Source organism: Mobula birostris, chromosome 9 (assembly GCF_030028105.1).
Source record: "Mobula birostris isolate sMobBir1 chromosome 9, sMobBir1.hap1, whole genome shotgun sequence".
In the NCBI taxonomy this organism is placed as follows: Eukaryota; Metazoa; Chordata; class Chondrichthyes; order Myliobatiformes; family Myliobatidae; genus Mobula; species Mobula birostris.
Genome location: NC_092378.1, coordinates 62,350,733 through 62,364,548, shown reverse-complemented (window position 1 = coordinate 62,364,548; position 13,816 = coordinate 62,350,733). Strand labels below are relative to the sequence as shown.

The 13,816-nt window shown below is 39.1% G+C and overlaps 1 protein-coding gene across 2 annotated transcripts in view; it reads right to left on the bottom strand.

The window, feature by feature from the left end:
* Positions 1-13,816, bottom strand: part of poc1b (POC1 centriolar protein B) — a 103,135-nt gene that overhangs the window by 42,554 nt on the left and 46,765 nt on the right. For both annotated transcript variants that reach the window (XM_072268162.1, XM_072268163.1), the window contains exons 7-9: positions 11,412-11,545; positions 6,827-6,895; positions 676-828 (exon numbers count right to left, since the gene is read on the bottom strand). In XM_072268162.1, coding sequence (XP_072124263.1) covers positions 676-828; positions 6,827-6,895; positions 11,412-11,545 — 356 coding nt within the window. The remainder of the gene's footprint in view (positions 1-675; positions 829-6,826; positions 6,896-11,411; positions 11,546-13,816) is intronic.

Below are 13,816 nucleotides of genomic sequence, written 5' to 3'. Positions count from 1 at the left end.
AGCATCACTGAATGCACAGCACATCGAACCTTGAAGGGGATGGGCTACAGCAGCAGAAGATTACAAACACTCCTTTACCTACTAAGTGTGTATTCCAGTTCTGATTAGGTTCCCAGGTCTTAATTAATCTTTTCTCTCTATGGATTGTACTAACATTCTGCATCTGGTGTTTCATGGGGACATTAGTTTGGAACATAGTGGTCAGGATAAACATGAGGATAGATAACAGTAAAAGCTGCCTTCTGTTTAATGTTTTACAGATTTTTAAAAAAGGTTTGTATGACTTAATCTAAAGCAAAACAGAAGCTTTAAAAAATTAAAAAAAACACAACTTAAAATCATCTATATTCCTCTACTATTCCTATCATATATTGGACAGGAGGATAATATTTAGTTGTGACAGAAATTTAACAATACTAAATGTGAAGTATCATCCAATTAATGCTCTCGTTACCGGATTACAGGCCCTGCAACATAACCACCATGATCCGGAACCTGTTTTAGTGCTTCCAGACAAGTGATTTCCTTCTCAATCTCTTTTGGATTTACCAGTGATTATTTTATTGGTGATTGTTGATGCAGTGTTTTTGAAAAACATATTTTGCATTAATAAGCTTCACACACATTTATTCATTTGATTAAATATCTCAGCAGCTAAGCATATTATATAATTACCTGTATCGTTTGAGATCTGGGATTATGCCGGTGAGGAATTCTTGGGTGAATATCAGTAATGTGTGGAGGGGCTTCAGGATTTGTTCTCACAATATTATGTTTCAAGACTTCATTGTATGGAATACTATCAAAATTTGTCTTCCACACCAATACCTGCAAAACAAAAACAACAAACTGCTGGCAGAATATAAAACAAACAAAATCCAAGAAAAGGAAATTAATCAGAACACCAAATGAGGAAAATATGTTGAGGGGACATAATTAAAAAAACTACTCTATCAAGGGGTTGCAGCTGAGTACAGGCTCATACAACATTAAGATATCATGCAAATAGCTATAACTGAGTTTTGATTGACAGCAAAGGAGGACAAAAGATTAAATGAAATAACATCCAAAATTAGTGTAGATATATTTGAATAATATTCTTGCACAAATTAATTACAAACTTAACCATGTGGGTAAATAAGTTCAAATGGTAATTCAATTAATCTACTCTCACTAGTTCAGAATTTTGTATTTTAGTGTGCTCAGTGAATCTTTGAACTTTTCCACATCTTGGCCAAATACTTTGCTTGTTTATTTTACTGAACAAAAGATTAATTTGCTTAGATTTCCCATGGCTCATAGACAAAAATAATTTAAATACAGTAGCATTTCAAGAGTTTGCACTCATTGGAATTTCCTGCCCTCTGCTGGTCAAGCCATGCATTTACAGAAGAACAACAGGAATTCTGCAGCACACATCAAAGTTGCTGGTGAACGCAGCAGGCCAAGCAGCATCTGTAGGAAGAGGTGCAGTCGACGTTTCAGGCCGAGACCCTTCGTCAGGACTAACTGAAGGAAGAGTGAGTAAGGGATTTGAAAGTTGGAGGGGGAGGGGGAGATCCAAAATGATAGGAGAAGACAGGAGGGGGAGGGATAGAGCCAAGAGCTGGACAGGTGATAGGCAAAAGGGGATACGAGAGGAGCATGGGACAGGAGGTCCGGGAAGAAACGAAGGGTCTCGGCCTGAAACGTCGACTGCACCTCTTCCTAGAGATGCTGCCTGGCCTGCTGCATTCACCAGCAACTTTGATGTCATTTACAGAAGAGGTCACTTCCAAAAGTAAGGCAGCAGGGTCAGTATACTTCTGTGGCAGCTGGCATGTTGAGTTTTTTGATCCCTTCCCCCAGCTGCCTACCCCCACCCCAACTCCATCTATCCCATTCAGATAGCAGTTTTGCTAACCTTTGCAACATTTTGAAACGATTAAGAGAATTGAGGAGAAAAAAAATTCAGCAAACTTATGTGGCTAGGAAAATGTTCCAACTCAAGACTGTGGAACTTCTTACAACCCCTGAACATCCAACAAAAAATTTTTGACGTGTGCTTATTGCTGCAATGTAAGAAATGAGGCCCATTGTAAAGTTCCAAAACCTGCATGAAGTAAACTATTATCACATCTCAGATGTTAGTGAATAATGAATGTTGGGCATCCTGGTGTTGCTTTACTTTGTACTACCTCAATGCACTGTTGTAATGAAATTATCTGTCTGGACAGTGTGCAAGACAAGTGTTTCACTGTATTTTAGTAAATGTGATAATAATAAACCAATTTACTACTATTGGTTACACTTGCCTTGCACACTGTCTCTTATTCAGTAGCCCCGGGATCTTCTAAGTTCATCTAGAAGTGCAGATAGTGCACACCTTTTATTCAAAAGATGACTCACTACTTCAGTCTTCCTCTCTATATTTGCACTGAAATGTCAGTCTAAGTGTCGTGCTTCAGTCGCTAAAATACAATCTGAAATCATAACCAAGAGGCAAAAGTGCTCCTATTGATCCCACCACTTTTCCCCAAATTATTCCCAAACATTCCCTAGCACCTTATCATGCTCTATAAAGGGCTGATAGGGTTGGAAAGTTTCATTGACATCTTAGTGAGAGTGAGCAACAGAATGTGTTCAGTTGTAAGTGTTGCTGTTGTCATTGTTTCTGTTTGATCAATTGTTAGCACTAAACGTCAAGGCTGTAACACATATCCTCAATCTATAGGGTCCAGTTTAGTAGATTGAGAGTTAAAACATTAAATGTAATAGCACTCTAATATTCACTTGGCAAATCTGTTCTAATACCTGAGACATCTGCATTATAATTGAACAGTTATGATACTTCTAATGCCTTCGTACTTTAAGAGACCTTTTTTAAAAGGTCACCTTGGTAGAGTTTCATCAATACTTTAGAATGCATTTAACATCTGCATGCATGGTTGAAAACAGGTATAACATTCTACCATGCATCATGCAGAGCAAACAAATTTCAGCATATTGACTGGCCATTGAATGAGATAATGTTCATTGTGTATATATATCTTCCAGGCTTCATTTTAACAGATTCATGGAACAGAACAACACAGGAACAGACAGACTCCTTGACCCAAGATCTCTATTAATCATGATACCAATTGAAACTATTTCATTTCCCTGTAAATGATCCATATTCCTCCATTCTCTTCACATTCACGTGTCTGTCCAAATGCCTTCTATATTCACGCCACTCTCATATATGCTTCCACCACTACCCCTGCCATTTTGCAGTGATGTCCAGTTTGTTAATATGGAACCGGGACTTAATATTAATTACCCTCTGCCACTGGCATAATACAACTCCAGTTTATACTTTTTAGGAGATGCATTGCAGCAAGTCAAATCCTATGTGACACCAATACTTGTTGTTGGGTTGCTGGAGCTGTGAAGTAGAGCTCTACTAACTGTCCTATTGTGCTATTTCTCTGAGGTTTCATCAAGTGTCAACTGGGAAGGTTAAATCCAATCGATGCAACGGGCACAAATAACTGTGAGAGTTGTGGGTGGTGAAATTGAAGGAAAGTGTCAGATAGTCTACATTATTTTGAACTATTTTTACTTTATTCTTCAGTCCAGAGATTAAAGATTAGATAAGGATTAGCTTTGTTTGTCACATACATCAAAACATACATGAAATGTATGTATGTATCATCTGTGTCAACAACCAACATAATCTGATGATGTTCATAAGCTCGCAAGTGTTCATAACTTTGCTAGTGCCAACATAATATGCCCACAACTTACTAACCCTAACCCATTCATCTTTGGAACGTGGGAGGAAACTGGAACACCCTGGAGGAAACCTCCCATATGGTCACAGGGAGAACGTACAAACTCCCTGCAGGCAGTGGTGGGAACTGAATCCCGATCTTCCAAACATTGGTGCTGTTATGTTACTGTCCTGCCCATCCACAATATTCTAGTTGTTTCACAGTTGTTAAGCCAGGGATGTATAACTGACTTGGCTGTCAATGTAACTGACGGGGGCTTGTGCAGCCCCTCTCAGCCTTTTATGATTAGGTAGTTTAGGACCATATTGGGGCTAACCTAATTCAGAAAGTACCTGCTGAATGCTCAATTTGTGACAAGCCGAAATCAACCAGGTAGAGGGATAGTTGGTTTAAGCAGTTTGACTCTGCCATGATACTCTAATGCAAACAGAAAACTGGATAATGTATTTAAAAGATTAAGTACTCTTTTGCAAAATATGCTGTCTATGTTTCTCACTCCTACTCCTTTTCTTTTGAGCACTGCTTAACCTTTCCTCATTTTCACCAAGTGATAAATTAACATCAACAAATGCCTCAATTTCATCCGACACTGACCAGATCCAGAAAAAAAAGGTTGCAAGAAATTAAATAGCAGTTTCATTGCACAGCCTTATCTTAAAGACAGATTGGGCACATCAAGACATTCAGAGGTTAGGTTTTAATTGTTGGTGTTTAAGGCAATTTCTGCTTATGTTTTAGTTGGAAGGTGCTACTTACTCAAGGAAACTGCTAAAAACAAATTTTCATTTAACACCAGCTGCCTAATGAAATCCCAAAATTGACCTAATCTGTTCTAACACAATTCTTTCTTGGGGGACTGGCAAATGCAATAATGTCTCTCTGCATTCTGGCATTGTTTGTACTATCATCAAGCTTCTGTTTACCCTATAGACCAAACAAATATGATGGAGCCAAATAATTCCTCCTGTAAAAAGGGAAGAACTGACAAAGTTTGATTCAAGTTTCTAAAGGCTAATAAATCATATAAAGGGAGTATGTATAGTCAGCATCCATCTTTTCTTTAAAAATAGCTCTTGTTTTGTTATAGCTAGCAAGCTTAAAAAAAAGAGAAACACACAATCTTCTGGAAGAACTTAGCAAAGTCAAGCAGCATCAGTACAGAAAGAAACTGTCGATGTTTCATACATCAGGACTCTGTTTAGTTTCCAGCATCTGTAGCTTCCTGTGTCTCCAAATTTAACAAAAACTCAGTTTTTGGGAAGCAGGTTATAAAGTACTAAAAATTGATATTTGTATTATATTTGTCAGTAAAGGGTTGTAAAGACAACATTGTATTTGTCAACTGAATTGAGAAAATCCAGCAAAAAGGTAGTTCAATGGGAGGTCTAGTGAGAGGAAATTTGAGGCATTTCTGGAAAAAATGCAGGAAGCTGCTAAATTAAGTTGATAGGATTGAGGCACAAGCCTCCTCACCAATTTTTATAAATGAATCATATAAAGTATCCTATCTGGATACATCACAGCTTGGTAGGGAAACTGCTCTGCCCGGGACCCCAAGAAAGTGCAGAGAGTTGTGGGTACAGCTCAGCACATCATGGAGACCAGGCTCCTCTCTGTGGGCTCAGTCTACACCTCACTGCTTTGGTGAACTGCTCACATAATCAAGGACCCCACCCAACCACACCATTCTCTCTTTCCCCCTCCTAGAAGATTACAAAAGAAGCCTGAAAGCATGTACCACCAGGATTAAGGACAGCTTTTCTCCAGCTGTTTTAAGACTATTTAATGATCCCCTAGTATGACAAGATGGACTCTTGAGCTCCATCTACCTCATTATGGCCTTGCACCTCATTGCCTGCCTGCACTTTCACTGTAACTATAATACTACGTTCTGTTACTGCTTTCCCTCATACCACCTCAATGCACTGAAGTGATGAAATGACAGAGCTTTTCACTGTACCTCAGCACACAAGGAGCGTTTGATGGATTTGGCCCTGTACTTGCTGTGGTTTAGAAGAATTGGGCGAGGGTGGGGGGAAAGAATCTCATTGAAACATAGCGAATATTGAAAGGCCTGGATAGAGTAGATGTAAAGAGGATGACTTCTATAGTAGGGGAGTCCAGGACCAGAGGGCACAGCCTCAGAATATAATGACATCCTTTTAGAACAGGGATGAGGAGCAATTTCTTCAGCCAGAGGGTGGTGAATCTGAGGAATTTATTGCCACAGATAGTTGTGGAGGCCTTATCATTATGTTTAAAGTGGAGGTTGATAAGTTTTTGATTGGTAAGGGCATCAAAGGTTATGGGGAGAAAGCAGGAGAATGGGGTTGAGAGGGATAATAAATCAGCCATGATGGAGTGGCAGAGCAGACTCCATGGGCTGAATTCTGGTGCTATGTCTTACAAGACCATGGTAAAACAACAGTAAATGCACATGAAGCAAGGGAAGAAGAAGAGAACCTACGTATATCCTAAGTGGATAGCTAGAAACAACTAGGGTCACAAATCAAGCTTGAAACTTTACTACTTATCATCAATGAAAAGAAACTGGGTGGGTGGGATCCAAGAACCAAGATCCATGCTGGAATTTACAAGGTACATGGAATCCAGCTGTCTACACACTGTGTGGAATAAATGACACTAACAGCTAAGAGAGAGGTGGGTGGTTAAGCAGAATGATAAAGCAGAAAAGGGAGTTTAGGAAGTCAAACTGGAGGCTGCAACAATGGAACCTAGCATACAATGTTTTAAAACACTGTAACCAAACCTGCAAGTTTTTTTTAAAAGGATGACTGCTTGTTACGAACAGTCTTCATGAATGCTGATGGTCAGGAGTGAATTGCCTGCTTAGGCATTCTTGCTGAGGAGCATACTTGCTGACTAGTTCATAACCTTTGATTTTCCCATCAGCAGGTTTAGTGGATGGGAAGAAATATCAGCGTCACCTGATTAGGAAAAAAGCTCATAAAATATTATTAAAGTGCACAAAAGGAAGTAAAGACAACTTGTATAAGCATATATCAGACATTTAAGACTAATCAGTATTTACAAGAAACAAAGTGTCAAACCTGTGAATCACTTCCACCAGAAGCAAAATATTCACCTTGCCTAGAAAATGTTACTGCCATTACAGGACCCTGCAAATAAATAACATTACTTATTAGGATCCAAGCACTATTTGAAAACAAGTCTACACTTTTTGCACAATCATTATATGAATATACACTCAAAACAGTTTTATGATTTAGATGGAATCAGTGCAGAAATAGGCCCTTCAGCTCATCCAGTCAGTGCCAAACTGTTATTCTGCCTAGTCCCAACGACGCACACCTGGACTGAACAGTAAGCCATAGAATTGTTTTCCATCTCTGAGATTCCTGTCTACAGAGAACAAGTTACAGCCTAGAAATGACTTCATGCAGCGCAACCTAGTCATACAGCATGAAAACATTCAACCTAACTCCTCCATGCTAACCACTGGGCTCCTTTGTTTATTAATTCTATCTCCCATGCTTAGTCTAGTGCCTAGATGGTTAGGGGATTCAAGTGTTATGCTTAACTGTTCATCGAGAGGCTGTAACTTCTTAAATACTATCAGTGACCTAGCTTCACCCACTCTGAAGCAGTGCATTCGAGGTATTTACCATTCTCTAGTTGAAGGTAGCTCTCCCTCATAACCCCTGTAAATCTCTTACCAGTTACTCTAAATCGAGGTACTCTTTTTTTTATTTACCCCTGATATGGAGAAAAGTTTATTGCAGTAGTCCAGTTGAGATCTGATCAAGGCTTTATAAAGCACCACTTCTCTAGAGGTATGTCATATGCCTTCCTAACCACATTATCTACCACAATCAAGGAACTATGAACCTCTACTATAAAGGTCCAGCAGTTCTTCAGTAACTCACTACCATTCATGGAATACGTCTTAACCTCACTGGTACTCCCAAAATGCAGCATCGCAGATTTGTCTTGATTATACACCATTTGCACCAACATACAGTTTCAATATCTTTCACCAGCCTTTTTGTGCAATGAAAAATCTGAATGCTAAATATGACAAAGTCTTGCTTATTATGCAGGTCATAAGAAATTTAGGGAATGATGTAGGTCACAAAAAATTTGTTCCTGGACTCTGTACAAATGATGCAAAATGAATTTAAATTTATGTCAAGTAGTAAGGGCCTGCAGGTGTCTGACCCAATCTGTAGTCATGGACACTCCTACAGACAAGTCAACCATTAAGTTTCTTAACTGCCTCCCAATACAACCTTTCTGAATTTCACCCTGCAGAGGTCTAGAGACTTCAGACCCTAATAAGAATCAGGAGTAGAAGTAAGCTAGCAGCTTCTCAAACCTGCTCTAGCCTTGATCCTAATATCGGCTGATCCAATCAACTTTCTCATGCTCTCCTTATATCTCACGAATCGATTTTAGTTTAAGTAGGTCTTGTGTTCTGTCCAGATATTTTTGATGACTCCATCTCAATGGATTTCTGGACTAGCAACTTCCAAAGATCTATAATTTCCCTTGTGCAGATACTCCTCCTCCAACTCTGATAAGTACATGGATAAAAACTGGCAGAGAAGAATATGGACTCAATGCAGGCAAATGGGTCTAACTCAGATAAACATATTCATCAGCATGGAGAAACTGGGCTGAAGGGACAGTTTTTGTTGACTCTAAGGTAAGGTCCAGGGTTGCTGTATGGATGAGATAATGATAAAGTTATCTGAAGATTAATGCTCAGATATTTCTTCAACAGCTCTTTTTTCCCTATGAAAAGCTTCACCTCGTTTTACCAAAGATTGCCCTTGTCCCATCCATTCTGATCTTAAATTCTCTGCAATTTAAAACTGAATTATTTTCTCTCTTTCCCAGACCGATGAATGGGCTTTCAGCTTAAGCAATAACTCTGCTTTGCTCTTCACAGATGCTGTCTGATCTGCTAAGAATTTCCAACAGTTTCTGTTTTAATTGTAGATTGCAGCATCTGCAGAGTTTTGATTTTCATTGAAACTGAATACACTGTGATTAGCCCCTCAACACAATGGCCTGAGAAATCACCCCAAATGGACTGATTTGTTCAATCTATACTCAGTGGCTACTTTATTAGGTATACCTGTACATAAATGCAAATATCTAATCAGCCAAACATTTAGCAGTAACTCAATGCATAAAAGCATGCAGGTCAAGAGGTTCAGTTGTATTTCAGACCAAACATACAGATGGGGGAGGCAATGTAATCTAAGTGACATTGACCATGGAATGACTGTTAATGTCGGACAGGGTGGTTTGAGTATCTCAGAAACTGATCTCCTGGGATTTTCCATGTACAACAGTCTGAGTTTACAGAGAATGGCGCAGAAAACAAAAAAAAAATCCAGTGAATGACACTTCTGTGAGCAAAAACACCTTGTTAATAAGAGAGATCAGAGGAGAACGGCCAGACATTCAAGCTGTCAAGAAGGCGACAGTAACTCAGATAACCATGTGTTATAACAGTGCTATGTAGAAAAGAGCATCTCTGAATACATAACATAATGAACCTTGAAGTGGATAGGCCACAGCAGCAGACCACACCCAGTTCCAAGGTGTAATTCCAAGTGGCCACTGAGTGTATATCATAACTAACATCACTCATAATTACTGCAGAACCTCTCTTACACAACACGACCTAACCATTCTTTGAAGGCCTAATCAGACTTCTTGTCCTTAATATTTATCTCTACCCAAACTGACTCAACATTTTAAGCCAATGTAATTTTTCATCCATTATTAACAGAGGTACTTCAATTCCTTTTCATATCAATTTATTTACTTTCTGCCCGTTACAACCCTAGCGTGTAGGGCAGCAATGAAGGTCCTTTGTCTCTGTCTGTCTGTCTGTACCATTGCACAGATATAGAAGGATTCCTCATTGTGGTTTCCTTAACAATTTTTTTTGACTAATCAGGGTTATTAGCCCCGAGTTGAAACCCTGAACCTGGAGGACCAGTGGATCACTCCTTAGTCTGGCTTCTGATCTTTGACCTGTTTGGCATGGGTGACCCTACCAACAGCCAAGCCACAAGGCCCTGACTGTAGCCAATATAGCTCTCTGGGTCATTGAGGCACGCAAGCCTCCAAACCCTACAAGGCTGTGGTCCTCTTGGAGGTTTTATATCAACCCATCTCTCTAAATGTAATGCTTTACAGTACCAGTGACCTGGATTCAATTCCTGCCGCTGCCTTTGACCAGTTGTATGTTCTTCCCCATGACCATGTGGATTTCTGCAGGGTACTCCGGTTTCTTCCCACATTCTAAAGACATATGGGTTAGTAGGTTAAACGGTCACTCAGATGCATCCGGGTAATCGGGGCTTGTTGGGCCGGAAGGATCTGTTTACCAGGCTGAATCTCTAAATAAAAAATAAATAAAATTATCACATATTCTGAATATTCAGTACTTCACCTGGGTCAACTTGCAACCAACTCTTCTGTAATGACTTTCAGATCGTACCCATTTATGCTAATCAATTTATCTGTCTTGTTATGAACCCCGTGCACTTTATTTTTCCTTACAATGATTTGGTTTGCTGGTGTACCCTTACACTTGGATCATCTGCTTTCTCCCAATGCACCCTTTATACCTTCACGGCACTCAAACCCCAATCTGACTGATTTTCATCCAATCCCACGATGAAAACACTGATGTCACAATACTGGATCTCCACATTCTTGTCTCAACTCCTGAGGACCACTGACTGAGCCTTTTAGGTGTCTCCCACGTGTGATCTACTTGTTTTCTTCTGTTTCGGTGCATATGGTATTATTTATTATGCATGAATATACCAGGAGGAACCACACATAACAATTTACTGGCCCTCCACACTAAATGTTCTTTGAGATGCAGAATCATTTTCACATTTGTACTTCTTACAAATCTTGTACATATTTTCTACCATATAGCAAACCTCTCAGATGAGTAAAGATTAGCTTTATTTGTCACATATACATTGAAACATAGTAAAATGCATTGTTTTGTGTCAAAGACTAACACTGTCAGAGGATTGTGCTGGGGGCAGCCTGCAAATGTTGCCACACTTCCAGCACCAACGTAGCATATGCACAACTCACAAATCCTATTCAGCATGTCTTTGTAATGTAGGCCAAAATTGGAGTACCCAGAGGAAACCCATGCAGTCATGGGGAGAACATACAAACTCCTTACTGACGGTGGTGGGAATTGAATACTGATCTGTGATTGCTAGCACTGTAAACTGATAGCACTAACCACTACACAACCGAGGATGTGTTGGGAGTAGCTTGCAAATGTCACTTTGCTTCAGGCGCCAACACAGCATGACCATGCCTTACTAATTCTAACCTACATGCCTTTGGAAGTGGAGCACCCAGAGGAAACCTACACGGTCAAGTGGAGAATGTACAGAAGCCTTATAAGTCAGCAGTGGGAATTGAACCATCATTGCTTCCACAGCTGGTGCTAGCTACTATGCTATTTTGCTGCCCTCATACAATGTATGATTGAGTTTGATTTAACTGTTAACATCAATGCTAATTTAAAACTAAATTAAGTAACGCATTACATCAGAAGGAAAGAATAATAATAGGCCATCTAAAATGTTATGCTTTTAAATGCATCTTCATTTTCACCTGGTGTCCATGGAGGGTATAAAATAATCGTCCTTCCAACAAATCCATTATCTTGAGAGTACAGTCACTAGATGCAGTAATAAGGTAGTTGCCGGAAGGATGGAAAGATAAGCAGTTCACTGAAGCACTGTGGACTGTTTAGAAGACAGGAGGTCAGTATAATTTAACATGATGCAAAATAAATCATTTTGTGATCTTTCTGAATATCAGTTAACAGCAAAAAAATATTTTCCAATACACCTGGTCCTCAATAACCTGATATCTTAAGCATACTGGTGCAACCAGGTTCCTTGTTTGATGCTAAGTATCCAATAACACATCTTCTCGCCACATTGTTAAATACATTTGTAAATTATAGCAATTTGATAAAATCTTTAAACATACAATTCATGATTTATTAATTATTCTTTATCACAAAATAAAAAAGAATGGCCACTTAGTTTTTGCTTGGCTTACTACTTAATAATGAAATTGGTTTTTTAAATTTGTATTTCCTTTGGCATCTCTACCAAAGGAGGTGTAAGGCACTCATTCCTTCTGCTAGCCTGCAGATCACTTTTGAGCAAGGTGTAGCACCTGCTTAGTCCCCCTCGATCAGGGTCACATGAAGCCATGGGACCAGGTGGTGGATGGTTGTATCAGTAGCCGGTCCTGGTTATGCAATCACTGACACCAGGCAGACAATCTCTGAAGGGTATTGATAATGGTTGGGGTCACCTGTCTTGTAAAGACACTGCCCAGAAGATGGCAAAACACTTCTGTAGAAAAACTTTGCAAAGAAAAATCATGGTCAAGACCATGATCGCTTACATTATACGGCATGGCACATGATAATGATGATGATGATTTCCTTTGGAATTTCCGACATTATTTATTATTTCTCAGTATAGAACACAGAACATCACAGCATAGTACAGTACAGGCCCTTTGATCTACAAAACTGTGCTAACTTTTTAAATCTACTCCAAGTTCAATCTAACCCTTCTCCCCTACACAGCCCTCCATTTTCCTATCATCTATCTGCCTATCTAAGAGTTTCTTAAAGGCCCCTAATTTATCTGCCTTTACTAACACTACTAGCAACCCACCACACTGCGTAAAAAAAAATTACCTTTGACATCCCCATATAATAGAGCAGGTTTGGTATTTTAATGCTCAACAGCCAAGTATTATTGACAGAATGATCCATTTTCAATATAGTACCTTCACCTACACTAGAAAGTACTACTACTACATCGACTCAGGCCGAGGAGGCCGGTGTCGGGCACAATGACGGACTCTCCACTTCTCCCTCTCCCTCAACTGCAACATGTTACAAATTAGCCCAATGTGATCTGACATGCTTGGCAGCTATTTTCCTGAAACAATTATCATAATCTGTTTTCTATTCTCTCACTCATTTCTTCCATCTGTCTACTCCATTTCTAACCTCACCATTCAGTTACACAAGGTTTTCTGCAGATGCTGGAAATCCAGAGTAATACAAACAAAATGCTGGAGGAACTCAGCAGATCAGGCAGCATCTATGGAAAGGAATGGAGAGCTGATATTTTGGGCAAAAAACGATGATTCTTTATTCCCTTCCAAGATGCTGCCTGACCTGCTGAGTTCCTCACCGTTGAGTTTCTTTCTCATTACTTTTGCCAGGTTCCTTCCCAGCTCCCTCTCAGATTACCCAGTCCACATAAACACTCACACAAACAGTAAAAAGTAGTAGTTATTTGGCCAGTGAGTAGCAGCACAATTTTAAGTTCTTAAGAGTCCTTGTCAAACATTTCTTTCCATAAACAGCAGTATCATGGACACCAAGCTGCTCTAAACCGGTCAGTTGTTGGGCCTTAAGCATGTGATGAAATCCCAGTGGCTATTACTGGCTTCTGGCATGTATGTGCAGACAATCAGAAGTAGAACAACTGGAAACATGAAGTAGGATTGCGTGAGCAGCACTGAGAACATGGCACTAACCTTGACACACTGTGTACCAGGGAATGTCTGTTAAATTGTAAAATAATGAACAGACATTTTGACAATTGCAAACTAGATGGCTAACGTGATTTCATAAGTTGGAATTAAAAGAAACAAATTTTTTTTTCCTTTTTTTTAAATTTTATTTTTATTTGGATAAGGAATTCACAAATATCATGTACTTTTTTCACACATATAACCTTTTCCATTTTTTTATATGTATAAAACTACAATTATTTATACATTCTTAAGTACACATTGAGATGATATAAAAGGAAAATAAACATTTAAATAGATAATTATGTACTGTGGTAAATCTAACCTATTAGGCTAAGTAATGGAATTAGTTGTTAAGAAAAATGGTAATAATAGTTTCCATATAACCCTTCTGGACCATTTCCACTGGTCCAAAATGTTGTATATAAACCTATGTATCAACC